Raw genomic sequence first — 14,431 nt, 5'->3', positions numbered from 1 at the left:
ATTCTTAGTCGGAGCCTTGTGGTGGGACCAAGTGTGAGATTGTTAGTCTCTGCGATTGATTAAGGAGTTTATATCTCAATTCAGTAGGAGGTCATCATGGAATTAGAAGATTTTGGACAGAAGCAAGTACGAGTCTTTGAATTTTGGAATATGAGTCATGTTCTTGGTTGGCACAAAGGGTTAGGAGTAACCTTTTCTTTTATGAAAGATCTTTTCAATAACAAGGTAAGGTAAAGGATTCTACCTGCTAAGGGTATCGGTTGGACAATTTAGGATCAGTTCAGATTGCAGAGAGAGGATCTATTGATTGTGTTTTGGAATGGTTCTGCTTGTGAGGAGGTCAGGTAAATTTTTGGGGGTTTCGAACTTATAACAGTGAAATGTCGGTTTTTCCGCATTGAATAAATTAGTGGATCAATAATTCGTTCTACATCAAGATGTATGAGTGTTGATATGATTGGGTTTCGATGGTAGCAATGGAAGGTCGCTATGAGTATGAGCCAACTTTTCATCAAAGCAAGGTTCAAGAGGAATTAGACGGACCGTCTGATCTCCTAGAAGGTAGTAAGGGAGAGTTGTAACACCCTATTTCAAGTCGTTTGTGACATCCCCATTTTCACGGCCAGAAAAGACCGATTTTGTTTATGCTTTATAAAAATCAGAGTATCTCTTTTAAGAAAAATGTTGCGGAATTTGTTCCCAGAAAAACAAAATAAACACGTTATCAAAGCATTTCCGAGGAAATGTATTTTTATTCATTTTAAAACATTTAGGATGTCATTGTCGATACAGAAACATAAGAATAAACAGAACTTACGTTCGTTATCACTAGTGATTTATATCTCCTTAATCTCTCAGTGTAATGTGACTTCATATCAACACCTGTGATATAAATAAACTGAGTGGGTCAGGTTAGGAAACCTAGTGAATACATAGGGATTTCAATCCCACAACGTTATATCATATATATAATTTAGAACTCACACAATATACAATTTCACCATATATGTACAAGCAACTCTTATCCCACCCCGTCGATCCTCACAACGAGACTATCCATACTCTCAAACCTAAGATTATCCGTTTTACCTAATCCATACTCCTGGATCAGAAATGAACGACTTTACCTAATCCATACTCTCAGATTAACGACGAATGGTTATGCCTAACCCATACTCTCGGACTAGGGAAGAATGACTAATCCATACTCTCGGATTAATGACGAATGATTGTGCCTAATCCATACTCTCGGACTAGGGACGGATGACTGATCCATGCTCTCGGATTAATGGCGAATAACTATGCCTAATCCATACTCTCGGGCTAGGGACAAATGACTATGTCTAATCCATGCTCACGGATCGATGACATATTCAAAAGTTCTATTCTCGGAGTATAACTCACTTGTACTCGTAAGAAAATACTACCCAATATTCCTCATAATTAATTTAGGTTTACTTTTTATCCTAAATCATCATATATAATCAGGTATGTTCTTTAACACGTATTTCAGGCAAAATCAATTAACCCGCACATAAACATATAATTAATACTTCAATCAATACTTGTATTAAAATCATGTTCATGAAAGGGACTATGCACTCACTTGAAAGGTGGTGACTCAGCACTCGGACAACGCTTCGATACTCTCAAAACAATTTTCCTGCGATAAAACCTAGTATCAATGACACTGGGGTTTAGTCTAACGATAAAAGCGACAAATAAATAGTCTGACTATTATTACTATTATGTAAGCGTTAAACGATACTTATATAACTCATAATAATAGCCCAAATAATTATTTTAAGGTCCTAATAAAGTTACTATAATTAATTAGAAGTTATATTAAAAATTGTGTAAGCGTAGCTCACTTACAGCGGATTTTAATGAAAATCGGGCTTTGCTTGGAGCAGCGTTTCGAAACCGAAAGACAATTTTTCTTGGGACTCCGGGAGCCTCGAGGCTTCCTTCGGGTGTTAGTGGGGTTTCCTAGGGTTTTGGGGGGTTAAAATGGGTTAGAGAGAGAAAGATTGTAGAGAGCGTGAATTTTTGGTGTGAAAAACCGGATGCCCTCGCACTCCTTTTATAGGTGCGAGGCTTCGCACTACGCGGGGCATTCAGCAGGTTACGCGGGGCGTAACTTCGGATAAGGTCAACATGTGGCAAGCTCCGGATGGTGCGACGTGGCTTAAGCTGGACCGAGGGAAGGCTTACGTACGCGGCACATTCCGAGCTCGGACGCTAGGCGTAGCGAGGGGCGACGCGTCCTTCATCCGAAGCAAGGCGTGATCAGCAAGCAACGGCTAGGATCTTGCCACGTCATCAGTCGAGCAACTGGCTTCGCAAATTCGAGTCTAAACTTGGAAAATTCGTAACTTTTGCGTACGAGCTCCATTATCGACGTTCTTTATATCCACGCGAAGGAGGGAACGTACTCTACAACTTTCGATCAGACTCCGTCGGCTAATTTTGACTTTATTTTAAAAGTTATACTATTTAACAGATCGGGACACGATTTGTCCATTAAAAATTCATAACTTCTTCATCCGACGTCCGTTTTCGTCTGTCTTTTTATCGTTACGCTACAATTAACGAGATCTTCGATTCTCGCTTACGTTGTGTCGGCTAAAAACCGTTCGATCTAATATTCGGATTTCGGGTTGTACACTGCTAAACCGAAACTTCAAAAAATCATAACTTCCTCATACGAAGTCAGATTTGGGCGTTCTTTTTACGAACGCTCTCGGTTTAACGAATTCTACGACTTTTGTTTAGATCTCTAAGGCTGAATATTGCTTCATCGTAAATTCACTATTTACACTTCCCGGTGTCGTGCCAGTTCCGTCGCGAAACTTCGACGGGTCATAACTTCTTCGTTATAACTCGGATTTCGGCGTTCTTTATATGTACGAAAACCTCATGACATATTCTACAACTTGGTTAAGATTATTTATTCTAAATAATCTTTTTTCAAAAAGTCGTTTTCGACACTTATTGCCTCTAAATTGTCTAGCCCGGATCTGCAGGCGTTACAATTATCTCCCCCTTAGGATGATTACGTCCCGGAATCATCAACGAAACAGGTCAGTATAATGACTCCATACGTCACCTCTTCATCCTAGGTAATAATCGTAACTTCTATGTTTCTTCGAACGAGTATCTAACTCTAAGACTTCCTGACTGCAGGCGGTGCTTGATCTTGCACCTGCTCCCTATCTCACGTTAGACTCCAAATTATGACCTTTAAGTCATAATCTCGATCCTTACTAGGGACTCCTTCTTATTCTTAACAACTTAAGATAAGTTGTTTGATTTCCACAATAGACCGATGGATCATATTCCAATGACTTCTCATCGTGTGTCGCAACGCTTAGACTCAGGTCTCTTAGAGTCAAATTCTGGAATGGAATACACTTTCCTTCATGTTCTAATGTGATATAATCACATTCTAGCATGTAGTATTTCTAGTTACAAGCTTCTTACTTTAACGACGATTCGCAATAATCCTATTGGTTGCTTCGATTATCTTTTATTTCAATCTTCCGACTTAAGTCAGATGTTACATCAAAATTTGTTCTCTACACCACGTAGCATATGCATCTTAGTCGGACTCGATTTGATATGACCACTAGGTTCGGAATAACAATCATCTTCTTAGTCATTTCTGAAACAATGGTAACGACATACTTGAATAAAACAGTATCATTTACTAGCTTCTTGGTAACCTTGTGACTTTCCCTAATCCAAGTGCGAGTCATGTGCTTCCGGTAGTATAGGCCTCTACTACCATTCACACCTACTCATACTCGTCTCAAGTATTGTCTCGCAATTTTTCCAAGTCACCATAAAATAAAATCACACAACAGCTTAACACATTGGATAGCAAAATGAAGGTTTTTATATTATTCCTTGAAACGATTACATAGGTGTTCAAGTTCAACCTAGACTATGCCTCTAATAGGCTACACCATAACAGACTATCTACATGGTTTCTTCATAACTTGATCTTCATATATCCATCCTCACTCATGATTTCTTGCATCGTCTGTTGCTTCGTCTAGGATCATATGGAATGCTCTTGCCTTCGGTTTTGGCGGCACATTTGGTTTTGCTGCTTCTTCTGTCCTTGGGCAATCTTGCTTGAAGTGTCCCTCTTCACCACACTTAAAGCAGACTTCTCTCTTGGTTGTGCATTCGTTGGCATAATGACCAGTCTTCCCGCATTTAAAGCAGGTCATCTCTTTAGAGCATTTCCCAATGTGCTTCTTTCTGTACTTGTCACACCATTGTGTTCCTTCTTCGAACTTCTTTGAACCAGTCTTCAAGAATTTTCTCTTTTCGTCGGACCTTGAGGATCCTTCAAACTTTCTCTTCTCGCCAACCTCCATCGTGTTGGCGGCTCTTCCCTTGATCATATCTTCAACATACTTGGCAGCCCAGATAGCTGCCTCCAGAGTAGGTGCCTGACGTACTGGCACCGCATACTCCCATGGAAGTCCCTTTGCGTACTTGTCAATTTTTGTCAGCTCGTCTGGGACAAGGCACAAAGCAAACTCCATCTTGTCCGTGAAGTTGTTGGTGTATTCATCGATGGTCATGCTTCTTTTCTTCAAGGTTAGGAATTGGTTCTCCAGCTCAAGAAGGTTGTGGGCTAAACAGTACTTATGTTTGAATTGCACCAAAAGCTCTGCCCAAGTCAATTGCAGGGGCTCATTGGGGCTTAGAGTCTTCCCCAGGGTGTTCCACCAGCGAACAGCGCCTCCTCTGAATTGACGTACTACAAACGTGGTTTGTAGCTTGCTTGTGCAACCACATGTCATGAAGGCTAATTCCATATCTGAGATCCAATCTATGACTCCGATCGGATCTTCCTTCCCAGTGAAAGTCAATGGCTTGCAAGTTAGAAAATCTTTGTACTTGCATCCATTCCTCTCGACTCCGTCATCTTGATTGTTCCTCCTAATCATCGGTGGATCAGCCTGACCAATGGTCCTGCTGTCGTTCCCTTCCTCAGACTGTTTGTCATTCAACTCAGACTGTTCAATAGGCATCGTAAGTTCCTCTCGAGTTTGTTGAAGTAAACTCCTTGTTTCCTCCATTTGACGGTCCAACATCATCTGGATCAACGCTTGAACTCCAGCCATCAGTTTGGCTCAGGAGCGGCTACTACAACAGGTATTTGTGTTGGATTAGTGTCTAAGTCCATAACTATTTTGGTATGTACTTGACCCGATGGTGCATGGTCCTTTTGGGTTGCCTTCACCAAAGCAACTTGATAGGATGAATTATGGAGAGAAAGGATTAAATATGATTTATTAATATATTATGGGAATAATATATTAAAGGAGAAATCATATTGTTTAATTAATATTAGTCAATAATTAATTCGTAATTAGTTTTGTGACTAAAAGAGATTAATTAAACTTAAGCGACTGGAATTTTAATTATAAGATAATTGCAATTTGGGCCATGGATTGTCTTAAATCAAGAGGTGGACGAATTCTTATGGGAAGCCCATAAGGAGATCGTCCAAGGGCTTGATTAAAGGAGTCTATGGGTTGCTTAGGGCTTAAGCAACCAAATTAGGGTTTCCTTGTTAGATAACCATAATAGCCTCACTATATATAGAACCCTTAAGGCTCAAAAACGTGGGGAACTTCTTTTCTAGGGTTTCACACGAGTTTTGGCAGCCTCTAACCTTTCTCCTCTTCATCCTCTTGCTTATGGTGTTTGTGAGCCATTAGAGGAGTGACACTTGTGACTCTAAGCCTTCCAAAGTCAATACAAGGAGATTTGGGATTGTTATTGCTACATAACAATCAAGGTAACATTATAAACCTATTCTAATATCTAATATGATTACTTGTATGCTAGAATTAGGGTTTATAGTCTTGGATAACATGTATGTACAATAGAGAAACCTAGATCCAAGCATTAGGGTTTGTATGAGCACATAGGATGTTCTTATGTCCAAAATCCATCAATTTGCTCAATCACTAGTGATTGATTACTATTTCCATTCACATTCCCAACTCCACTGCGGGTTCTTTCCATTTTGATCTATTCACCAATTGAAACGTTCGGTGTGTAGCGATGAGAATTTAGATAAGAAATATTTTATTTATGATCTACTTGTAAATCTCCTTATCACTTCGAAAAGTTACATGCCAGTTCTAATACCGTAATTAAACGTTTAGAAATCTGAACACATAAAGTTTCCAGATCCGGTCGGCAACAGACCATAGATCCGACCAAACATTTAGCATCATAACTCATTTAGCACATAAAAGCATGTTAGACATTTTCCCTAAATAAGCTAGTGCTTGTGTCTATTCAGGTGTATTATCTAAGACACTCCTCACAATCATTGCTTAGAATTCTAAGTTTAAGTCTAGAAATAAATCCATATTCCTAGTTCGCTTAAACTAATGCTCTGATACCAACTGTGACATCCCCATTTTCATGGCCAGAAAAGACCGATTTTGTTTATGCTTTATAAAAATCAGAGTGTCTCTTTTAAGAAAAATGTTGCGGAATTTGTTCCCAGAAAAACATAATAAATACGTTATCAAAGCATTTCCGAGGAAATGTATTTTTATTCATTTTAAAACATTTAGGATGTCATCGTCGATACAGAAACATAAGAATAAACAGAACTTACGTTCGTTATCACTAGTGATTTATATCTCCTTAATCTCTCAGTGTAATGTGACTTCATATCAACACCTGTGATATAAATAAACTGAGTGGGTCAGGTTGGGAAACCTGGTGAATACATAGGGATTTCAATCCCACAATGTTATATCATATATATAATTTAGAACTCACACAATATACAATTTCACCATATATGTACAAGCAACTCTTATCCCACCCCGTCGATCCTCACAACGAGACTATCCATACTCTCAAACCTAAGATTATCCGTTTTACCTAATCCGTACTCCTGGATCAGAAATGAACGACTTTACCTAATCCATACTCTCAGATTAACGACGAATGGTTATGCCTAGTCCATACTCTCGGACTAGGGAAGAATGACTAATCCATACTCTCGGATTAATGACGAATGATTGTGCCTAATCCATACTCTCGGACTAGGGACGGATGACTGATCCATGCTCTCGGATTAATGGCGAATGACTATGCCTAATCCATACTCTCGGACTAGGGACGAATGACTATGTCTAATCCATGCTCACGGATCGATGACATATTCAAAAGTTCTATTCTCTGAGTATAACTCACTTGTACTCGTAAGAATATACTACCCAATATTCCTCATAATTAATTTAGGTTTACTCTTTATCCTAAATCATCATATATAATCAGGTATGTTCTTTAACACGTATTTCAGGCAACATCAATTAACCCGTACATAAACATATAATTAATACTTTAATCAATACTTGAATTAAAATCATGTTCATGAAAGGGACTATGCACTCACTTGAAAGGTGGTGACTCAGCACTCGGACAGCGCTTCGATACTCTCAAAACAATTTTCCTGCGATAAAACCTAGTATCAATGACACTGGGGTTTAGTCTAACGATAACCGCGACAAATTAATAGTCTGACTATTATTACTATTATATAAGTGTTAAACGATACTTATATAACTCATAATAATAGCTCAAATAATTATTTTAAGATCCTAATAATGTTACTATAATTAATTAGAAGCTATATTAAAAATTGCGTAAGCGTAGCTCACTTACAGCGGATTTTAAAGAAAACCGGGCTTTGCTTGGAGCAGCGTTTCGAAACCGAAAGACAATTTTTCTCGGGACTCCGGGAGCCTCGGGGCTTCCTTCGGGTGTCTTCCAAGGGGACTTTGAGTTTGGATGTTTTGGTCTTAAGCATTAAGTCCTAAAATGATAAATTGTCACCAAGGGGGTACGTTGGGCGTACATATGTGTACGCTCAGCGTAATGCATGTCTTCCTGATTTCATATTGTGGAAAGTTGTACCTTAAGCATCAATGAGCAGTACGTAGGGTGTACGAATGTGGTACGTGGGTTATACTAAAAGGGTTCTCGTTTTGGGCCTTTTGGGCCTTGGGTCTTTTGGAAGTTGGGCCATGAGTTATTGGGTCAAATACGGGAAGCGTAAAATGGTCTTTTACCCATGGTAATGATAGAGAATGAATTAGACCTTGGATTATGGGGAATTATCTCAATTTTTGACTACGAATAATTTGGTTGTGTTTAGCATGAGGAACCTGGTAGCAGCAGCGCGTATGTTTCGGTTATTGCGGTTTGAGGAGAGCCTCCTCCTAGTGTTTGGCAGCTCGAAGGCACCAATGTCGACCCATGGATTATTGTTATTTGTATACTAATTGTCTGTATGACTCTTACATGTGTTGTATGTGTTGTATGTATCTCGAGTGGGGCCCGATGTGTGTATTGGATGGGGCCCATCGCATGTTACTGACAGATCTATACTGGCGTAGGGATATCAACGGAACCAAATGGGAGCGGAAATAGTTGCCTCCTCCCCCGCCCTCGAAATCAATTGTTGCCCCCGCCCCCGGATCCCCCATTTATATAGCCCTCGGTCCCGCCCCCGGTTACCTCCATCGCCCTCGGTCCCGCCCCCGTTCCACCGGCTCCCTCGGTTTATAGGCTTAAAATTCGATTTTTTTTGCTAAAAAACTATTTTGTTTTAGGCTAAAGAAAACTATTTTTAATAACTTTAAAAGCTTAAAAACCTAATCTTTTAGAAACTAAAAAATAAAAAATCCAACATTACAATAGGACAATTCCAACAATCTTACAAATATAAAATACGACAAATCCAACATTACAAATATAAAATACTTACATGTCCAAAAATATATGATCAATTCGCTATATCTTCAACATCCATTAATTGGAAACGGGAAAATGAAACCTACACTAAACCTAAAATTAGAACATCTCTTTTGTATATGTATTTTATATTAAATATATACTTTTTACATAAATATACAACCGGGGCCCGCGTGGGAGTACGAGACGGAAATACCGACTCCGACCCCGGTCCCGAAAATAAACGGGGTTTAATTCTGCCCCCGCCCCCGCTCCTGCTCTCGATTTTTTTAAAAATTTAGTCTCGTACGGTATCGGGGTTCCACAGGGGTTTTTGACATCCCTGTACCAGGGGGCCCGATGAATATCGGGCGAGGCCCAATGCTGGGAAGGGCCTGATGGATGTATGTATGTATGGTATGTGGTATTTTGGGGAACTCATTATATTTTGTGCGTACAGTTTATGATTATGGTTTCAGGTACTTTCGGTTCGAAAGGGAAAGATCCGCTTGATCGCAGCGTATCCACCTATGTTTCCGCATTTTATGATTTTGGGATTGTACTCTGATAACTATTTATACTTTGATATGCTTTTGAATAGTTGAAAAGGATAAATGGTGTTTAAGGTTGAATTAAAAATGAAATTTTATACCTTATAATTTTTATGATTTTACATTGAAGGTTACAAATCCATATTTGTACAAAAGGCTACAATCATGTGTATGGAATTGATTATGTTGATTGTTTTTCTTCGGTAGCAAAGGTTGTCACAATAAGGATTTTACTTGCTATATCTACATCAAAAGGTTGGTTTTTACACCAACTAGACATCAATAATGCATTTCTGAATGGTTTTCTTGAAGAAGAGGTGTACTTACTTCCTCCACAAGGTTATGACAAGGAAAAAAAAAGGAAGAAGTATGCAAATTAAAAAAATCGCTATATGGATTAGAGCAAGCTAGTATACAATGACAAATTGAATTTTAAAACAAATTATTGAATTTTGGATCTCAACAATCTCCACATAATTATTGCTTGTTTACAAAAGGAGAAGAAAAGGTTTTTGTATCTCATGTAGTGTATACACAGGCCCTAATGAAGCATTTATTACTAAATTCAAAAATTATCTAAATCAGACCTTTACTATCAAAGATCATGGAGATGCAAGTTATTTTATTGGCATTGAATTACTGAAAACTAAGAAAGGTTTTTATGTTAATCAAAGGAAATATGTTTTAGACATATGGTCAGAAGCAGGGTTAACCGACATTTAATCCAGTCATTAAGAACATGTAACTATGTTCAGCAGGAGGGAAAATACTATAAAAACTAGAGAATTATAGAAAAGTAGTTGGAAAGCTTCTTTATCTTATTTTACAAGGCCTAATATAAACTATGATGTGCAACAATTTAGCCAATATTTGCATACTCGAACTCAAACACATTGGAAGGCTGCAATACAAGTGTTGAAGAAGTTAAAAGATTGTCCATCAAAAGGTTTATTCTTTGAGAAAAAAATCATAAAATTTAGAAATCACAGCCTATAGTGATTATGATTGGGCTACTTGTAAAGACACTAGAAGATCATTGACTCGATATTGTATATTCATCAGATCATCATTAATATCATGGAGGAATATTAAAAATACGTTTCATGCCGTTCAATATGGGTCGAAATTAATACATAGAATTCTTGGCCAAAAGACTTTTCAATGAGTATTAATTAACTTGAAGAATAAGACCACTTAAAGACTCATCTTGTGGAAAATTCTTGTTACTTATTTGTCAGGTAAGGTTACATTGTCTTATTAACTAAAATAAGTTTTAATTATTATAGATCTAAATGTAAAATAGTTACAATATATATTTATCATTCTATCAAATTATCCAATAAACTTTGACATAGAAAAAACTTTTATCAAATTATGTAACAAGCTGCATAAACTTGATAAAGAAATGGTAAAAGTATTATAGTTTGTTATTGTTAAGAAAATATAACCCAAAAATTGTACGAAATAACAAAACCTTAAAATTGTTGATAGGGGATTGTGTTTAACACAGTTTTCTTAAAACAAATTCGCATTATTGTTTTCCAAGATACAACAGCAAAAAACAATTCTTCTAGATTGTTCGGACCCTCGCTTGGCATGGATTATAAGTGTAAGAGAGGAAGAGTGGGTATTTCGTTTCATTCGGTGTATCTAATCAGTCATAAAACGAAACCGTAATTGTCACAATTAATCAAGAAATTAAAACTGAAATTTATGATTAATAGCTCTTAATTCGTTTTTGTAATTGTTAACCCGCAGGACACGTACATAAAAGTTCAACAGAGGAGAACAAGAATATATAATCAATAGGTCGGTTTGATTTTATTTAAAATCCAAAATTTGTGCTCAAAAATGGAAAAAAAATCCATTTTTGAAAATTAATAAAATTAATTTTCCAACTGCTATATTATATAAAAAAAATATATACAGATTACATTAACCAATAAATTATGAAAATATTTGGCATTTGTTAACAATCAACTCACTATTTTACCATGAAATTATCACTTTGACCTTTAGACATCGTGTTTTAACCATGATCTACATTCCACCCATTTGTCTTATTTTCCAAAGTGCCTTGTGGATTTTGTCCATTATATATATGGTTGGATATCAACTAAAGATATCAAAACCGAAGCCATGACAACAATGCTCACAGTACTACTCGGCTTACTTTTAAGTCGTCTCGTATCCATAGGTTTTTATCTTTCTTTTCGTTACATTCACCGATATGATTTACATTTTTCATATATGTTTTATATAGTATGGTATGTTATTTGTATCGTTTCCGAATAAATGTTATTCTAATTTTTTATGACGTTCAAAATATCCACATGATATTCAAATTTTAGATAGAATTTCCAAAAGTAATTGCTCCGATTTTGTATATTGGATATTTAGAGTATTCGAACATTCTTTTTCGTTAACGACATGGATCACCCGAATATATATGGTATCCGAAATGAGTCAATCAAAAATAGTGTTTAATTCTCGAATTATTTTGTACACTATGACAATTCGATGGTAGTTGAATATTCTAATATGTGTTTTAAAAGTTTAATTTTGAAATTTGTTAATAATTTTTTTATTTTGCGGAACTTCAGATAAATGAATTTGATACTAAAAGTATACATATTTCTAATGTGTATATTTTTATTTGTATGCATTCATAGTGTCAAATAAATAAGTTCGTGCAAATTGTTAATCTAGTTGTCTAAAACCAGTATGCAATTTAATTGTATACACGACAAAATATTATAAATTTCAGTATTTAATATTCACATCTAAATTTCTAAATATCCAATTTTGAATAGGAATACGTGTCTATATCTGAATACAAACGTACCCATAATAACTTGTGTTGTGTGTGTTACGAGAAAGAAGAACCATATTCTAATGATTTTATTTTTACAGATGCGCAGGTCGGCGTGTGTTACGGTAGAGATGGTGACGGTTTGCCGTCACAACAAGACGTTGTAAACCTCTACCGGCGCAACGGCATAACCAGAATGCGAATTTATGATCCAGATCAAGCTACTCTTCGAGCCCTAAAAGGAACCAATATCGAACTCATCATCGGCGTTCCTAATGATGCTCTGCAATCCCTCAACGATCAAGGCGCTGCAAACACATGGGTAAGAAACAACATCCAAAATTACCCTGATGTCAGGTTCAGATACATCGCCGTCGGAAACGAAGTCGATCCAAACAACGGGAATAGTCGATACGTTAATTTCGTGCTTCCGGCGATGCGAAATGTTCAGAACGCCATTAACGCCGCCGGCCTGCGGAACCAGATTAAGGTGTCGACGGCAACCTACACTGGTCTGTTAGGCGTCTCGTATCCACCAAGCAATGGCGCCTTTCGTAACAATGTACGGGGGTTTATTGAGCCGATAATCAGATTTCTAGCCGGAAACAACTCGCCAATGCTTGCCAACATCTACCCCTACTTTGCCAACCCTAATTCCAATCTCCCTTATACGTTGTTTTCGGCGCCGGGAACAGTTGTGACTGATCCAAATAATGGTCTACGATACTCTAACATTTTTGACGCCATGTTAGATGCTCACTATGCAGCTCAAGCGCGTCTTGGTGGGGGGAATGTGCAGATTGTTGTGTCGGAGAGTGGTTGGCCGTCGGCAGGCGGCAATGCGGCGACAGTAGGGAACGCTGGAACTTACTATAGGAACTTGATTAGGCATGTCAGAGGAACAACGGGAACACCGGCGAAGCCTGGAAGGTCTATAGAGACGTATCTTTTTGCAATGTTCGATGAAAACAGGAAACCTGGTGAAGAGTCGGAAAAACATTTTGGGATTTTCTCCCCTGATCAGCGACCTAAATATCAATTGAGCTTCAGTTAAGGAAAACTAAAAACGCCATTTCTGAAGCTATGAAGAATATTACATACATAAAATAAAGTGGTTTTCCACTGCTTAATAAAGTGATGATGAAGTAAAGATGGTTGGTTATTTTGATATCATCTACCCTAATAAATGAAAATGACTTTGCCACATGTCCTCTTCTCATTCATTTGGACACATGGCATTTTCTAGAAATTTTAAATTTATCTATTTTCCACTTGTCATTTTATTGTATTTTTGATTTTATTAAATTAAAATCCACATTTAATATATAAGGTAATATATATGTAAGGTATTTATTAGAAATGGTTTATATATGTAATGTATCTAATGCATTAAAGTCTCATTAATTTTAATAATTCAAAAAATTTCTTATTTTTCTTATAAATTTAAAGTTTTCAAATTGTTAAAATTTTATATTTAATTTTTTTTAAATAAACCCATGTAATACATGGGTCTCACACCTAGTCTTTAATAAAATAAGGTTTTTTTTGCCACATGTCATCTTCTCATTCATTTTGACACTTGTCATTTTGTGAAAATTTTTGAAATTTTATTTTCTACTTGTCATTTTTTAGGGATTTTTATTTTCTTAAAAACAAAATTCCATAAAATTGTAATGAGTTCTATAAGGAAATAAAATCATCTTATTAATTTGGTAATAAATTATCATAAATAATTCAAACAATTTAGTTTCTTTTGCAGATTTATTACATTATGTTATGTAAAGTATTACATTATAAAATATTTCATATTTATATATTTATATTAAAATTAATTTATAATAAACCCGTGTAATACACAAGTCTTGCACCTAGTTGTTTTGATAAGGGAGTTTAAATCTTTGATATTGTACTTGTATCAAATATCTAAATAAAAACTTTGTTTTATATATATATATATATATATATATATATATATATATATATATATATATATATATATATATATATATATATATATATATATATATATATATGTGTGTATATATATATATCATACATACTTATAAAGCTAGAATTTTTTCTTGAACCTCATGCATTTGAAACCCCATTCTTTTTTCCTTTCACCACATTCATTTGAAACTCCAATGACTTTTCAACTTCTTTATAATAATAATTTTAATTTGGTAATTAGGTTAAATAAATATCAAATCTAAAGTGTATTCATATATAAACTAAATTTCAATATTAAAATAATATCTTTAATTCTACTTATAAAATT

General features: G+C 36.1%; 1 protein-coding gene across 1 annotated transcript; it reads left to right on the top strand.

The window, feature by feature from the left end:
• The first annotated feature begins 11,437 nt into the window (after positions 1-11,437).
• On the top strand, positions 11,438-13,359 carry LOC145089437 (glucan endo-1,3-beta-glucosidase-like). The gene is made up of 2 exons (XM_079027876.1): positions 11,438-11,538; positions 12,255-13,359. Exons 1-2 carry the CDS (start codon positions 11,481-11,483, stop codon positions 13,205-13,207), a joined length of 1,011 nt encoding a protein of 336 aa, XP_078884002.1. The 5' UTR covers positions 11,438-11,480; the 3' UTR covers positions 13,208-13,359.
• The last annotated feature ends 1,072 nt before the right edge of the window (positions 13,360-14,431 follow it).

The sequence above is a fragment of the Lactuca serriola genome, chromosome 1 (genome assembly GCF_051521515.1).
Source record: "Lactuca serriola cultivar US96UC23 chromosome 1, Lser_US96UC23_V15, whole genome shotgun sequence".
Lineage (NCBI taxonomy): Eukaryota > Viridiplantae > Streptophyta > Magnoliopsida > Asterales > Asteraceae > Lactuca > Lactuca serriola.
This window is presented reverse-complemented; position numbering and strand designations above follow the sequence as displayed.

Excerpts from the sequence above, each read along its gene's own strand:
- LOC145089437 (XM_079027876.1), top strand. The coding sequence starts at position 11,481 with ATGACAACAATGCTCACAGTACTACTCGGCTTACTTTTAAGTCGTCTC. Across the intron at positions 11,539-12,254 it reads AAGTCGTCTCGTATCCATAG|ATGCGCAGGTCGGCGTGTGT; the intron begins GTTTTTATCTTT and ends TTATTTTTACAG.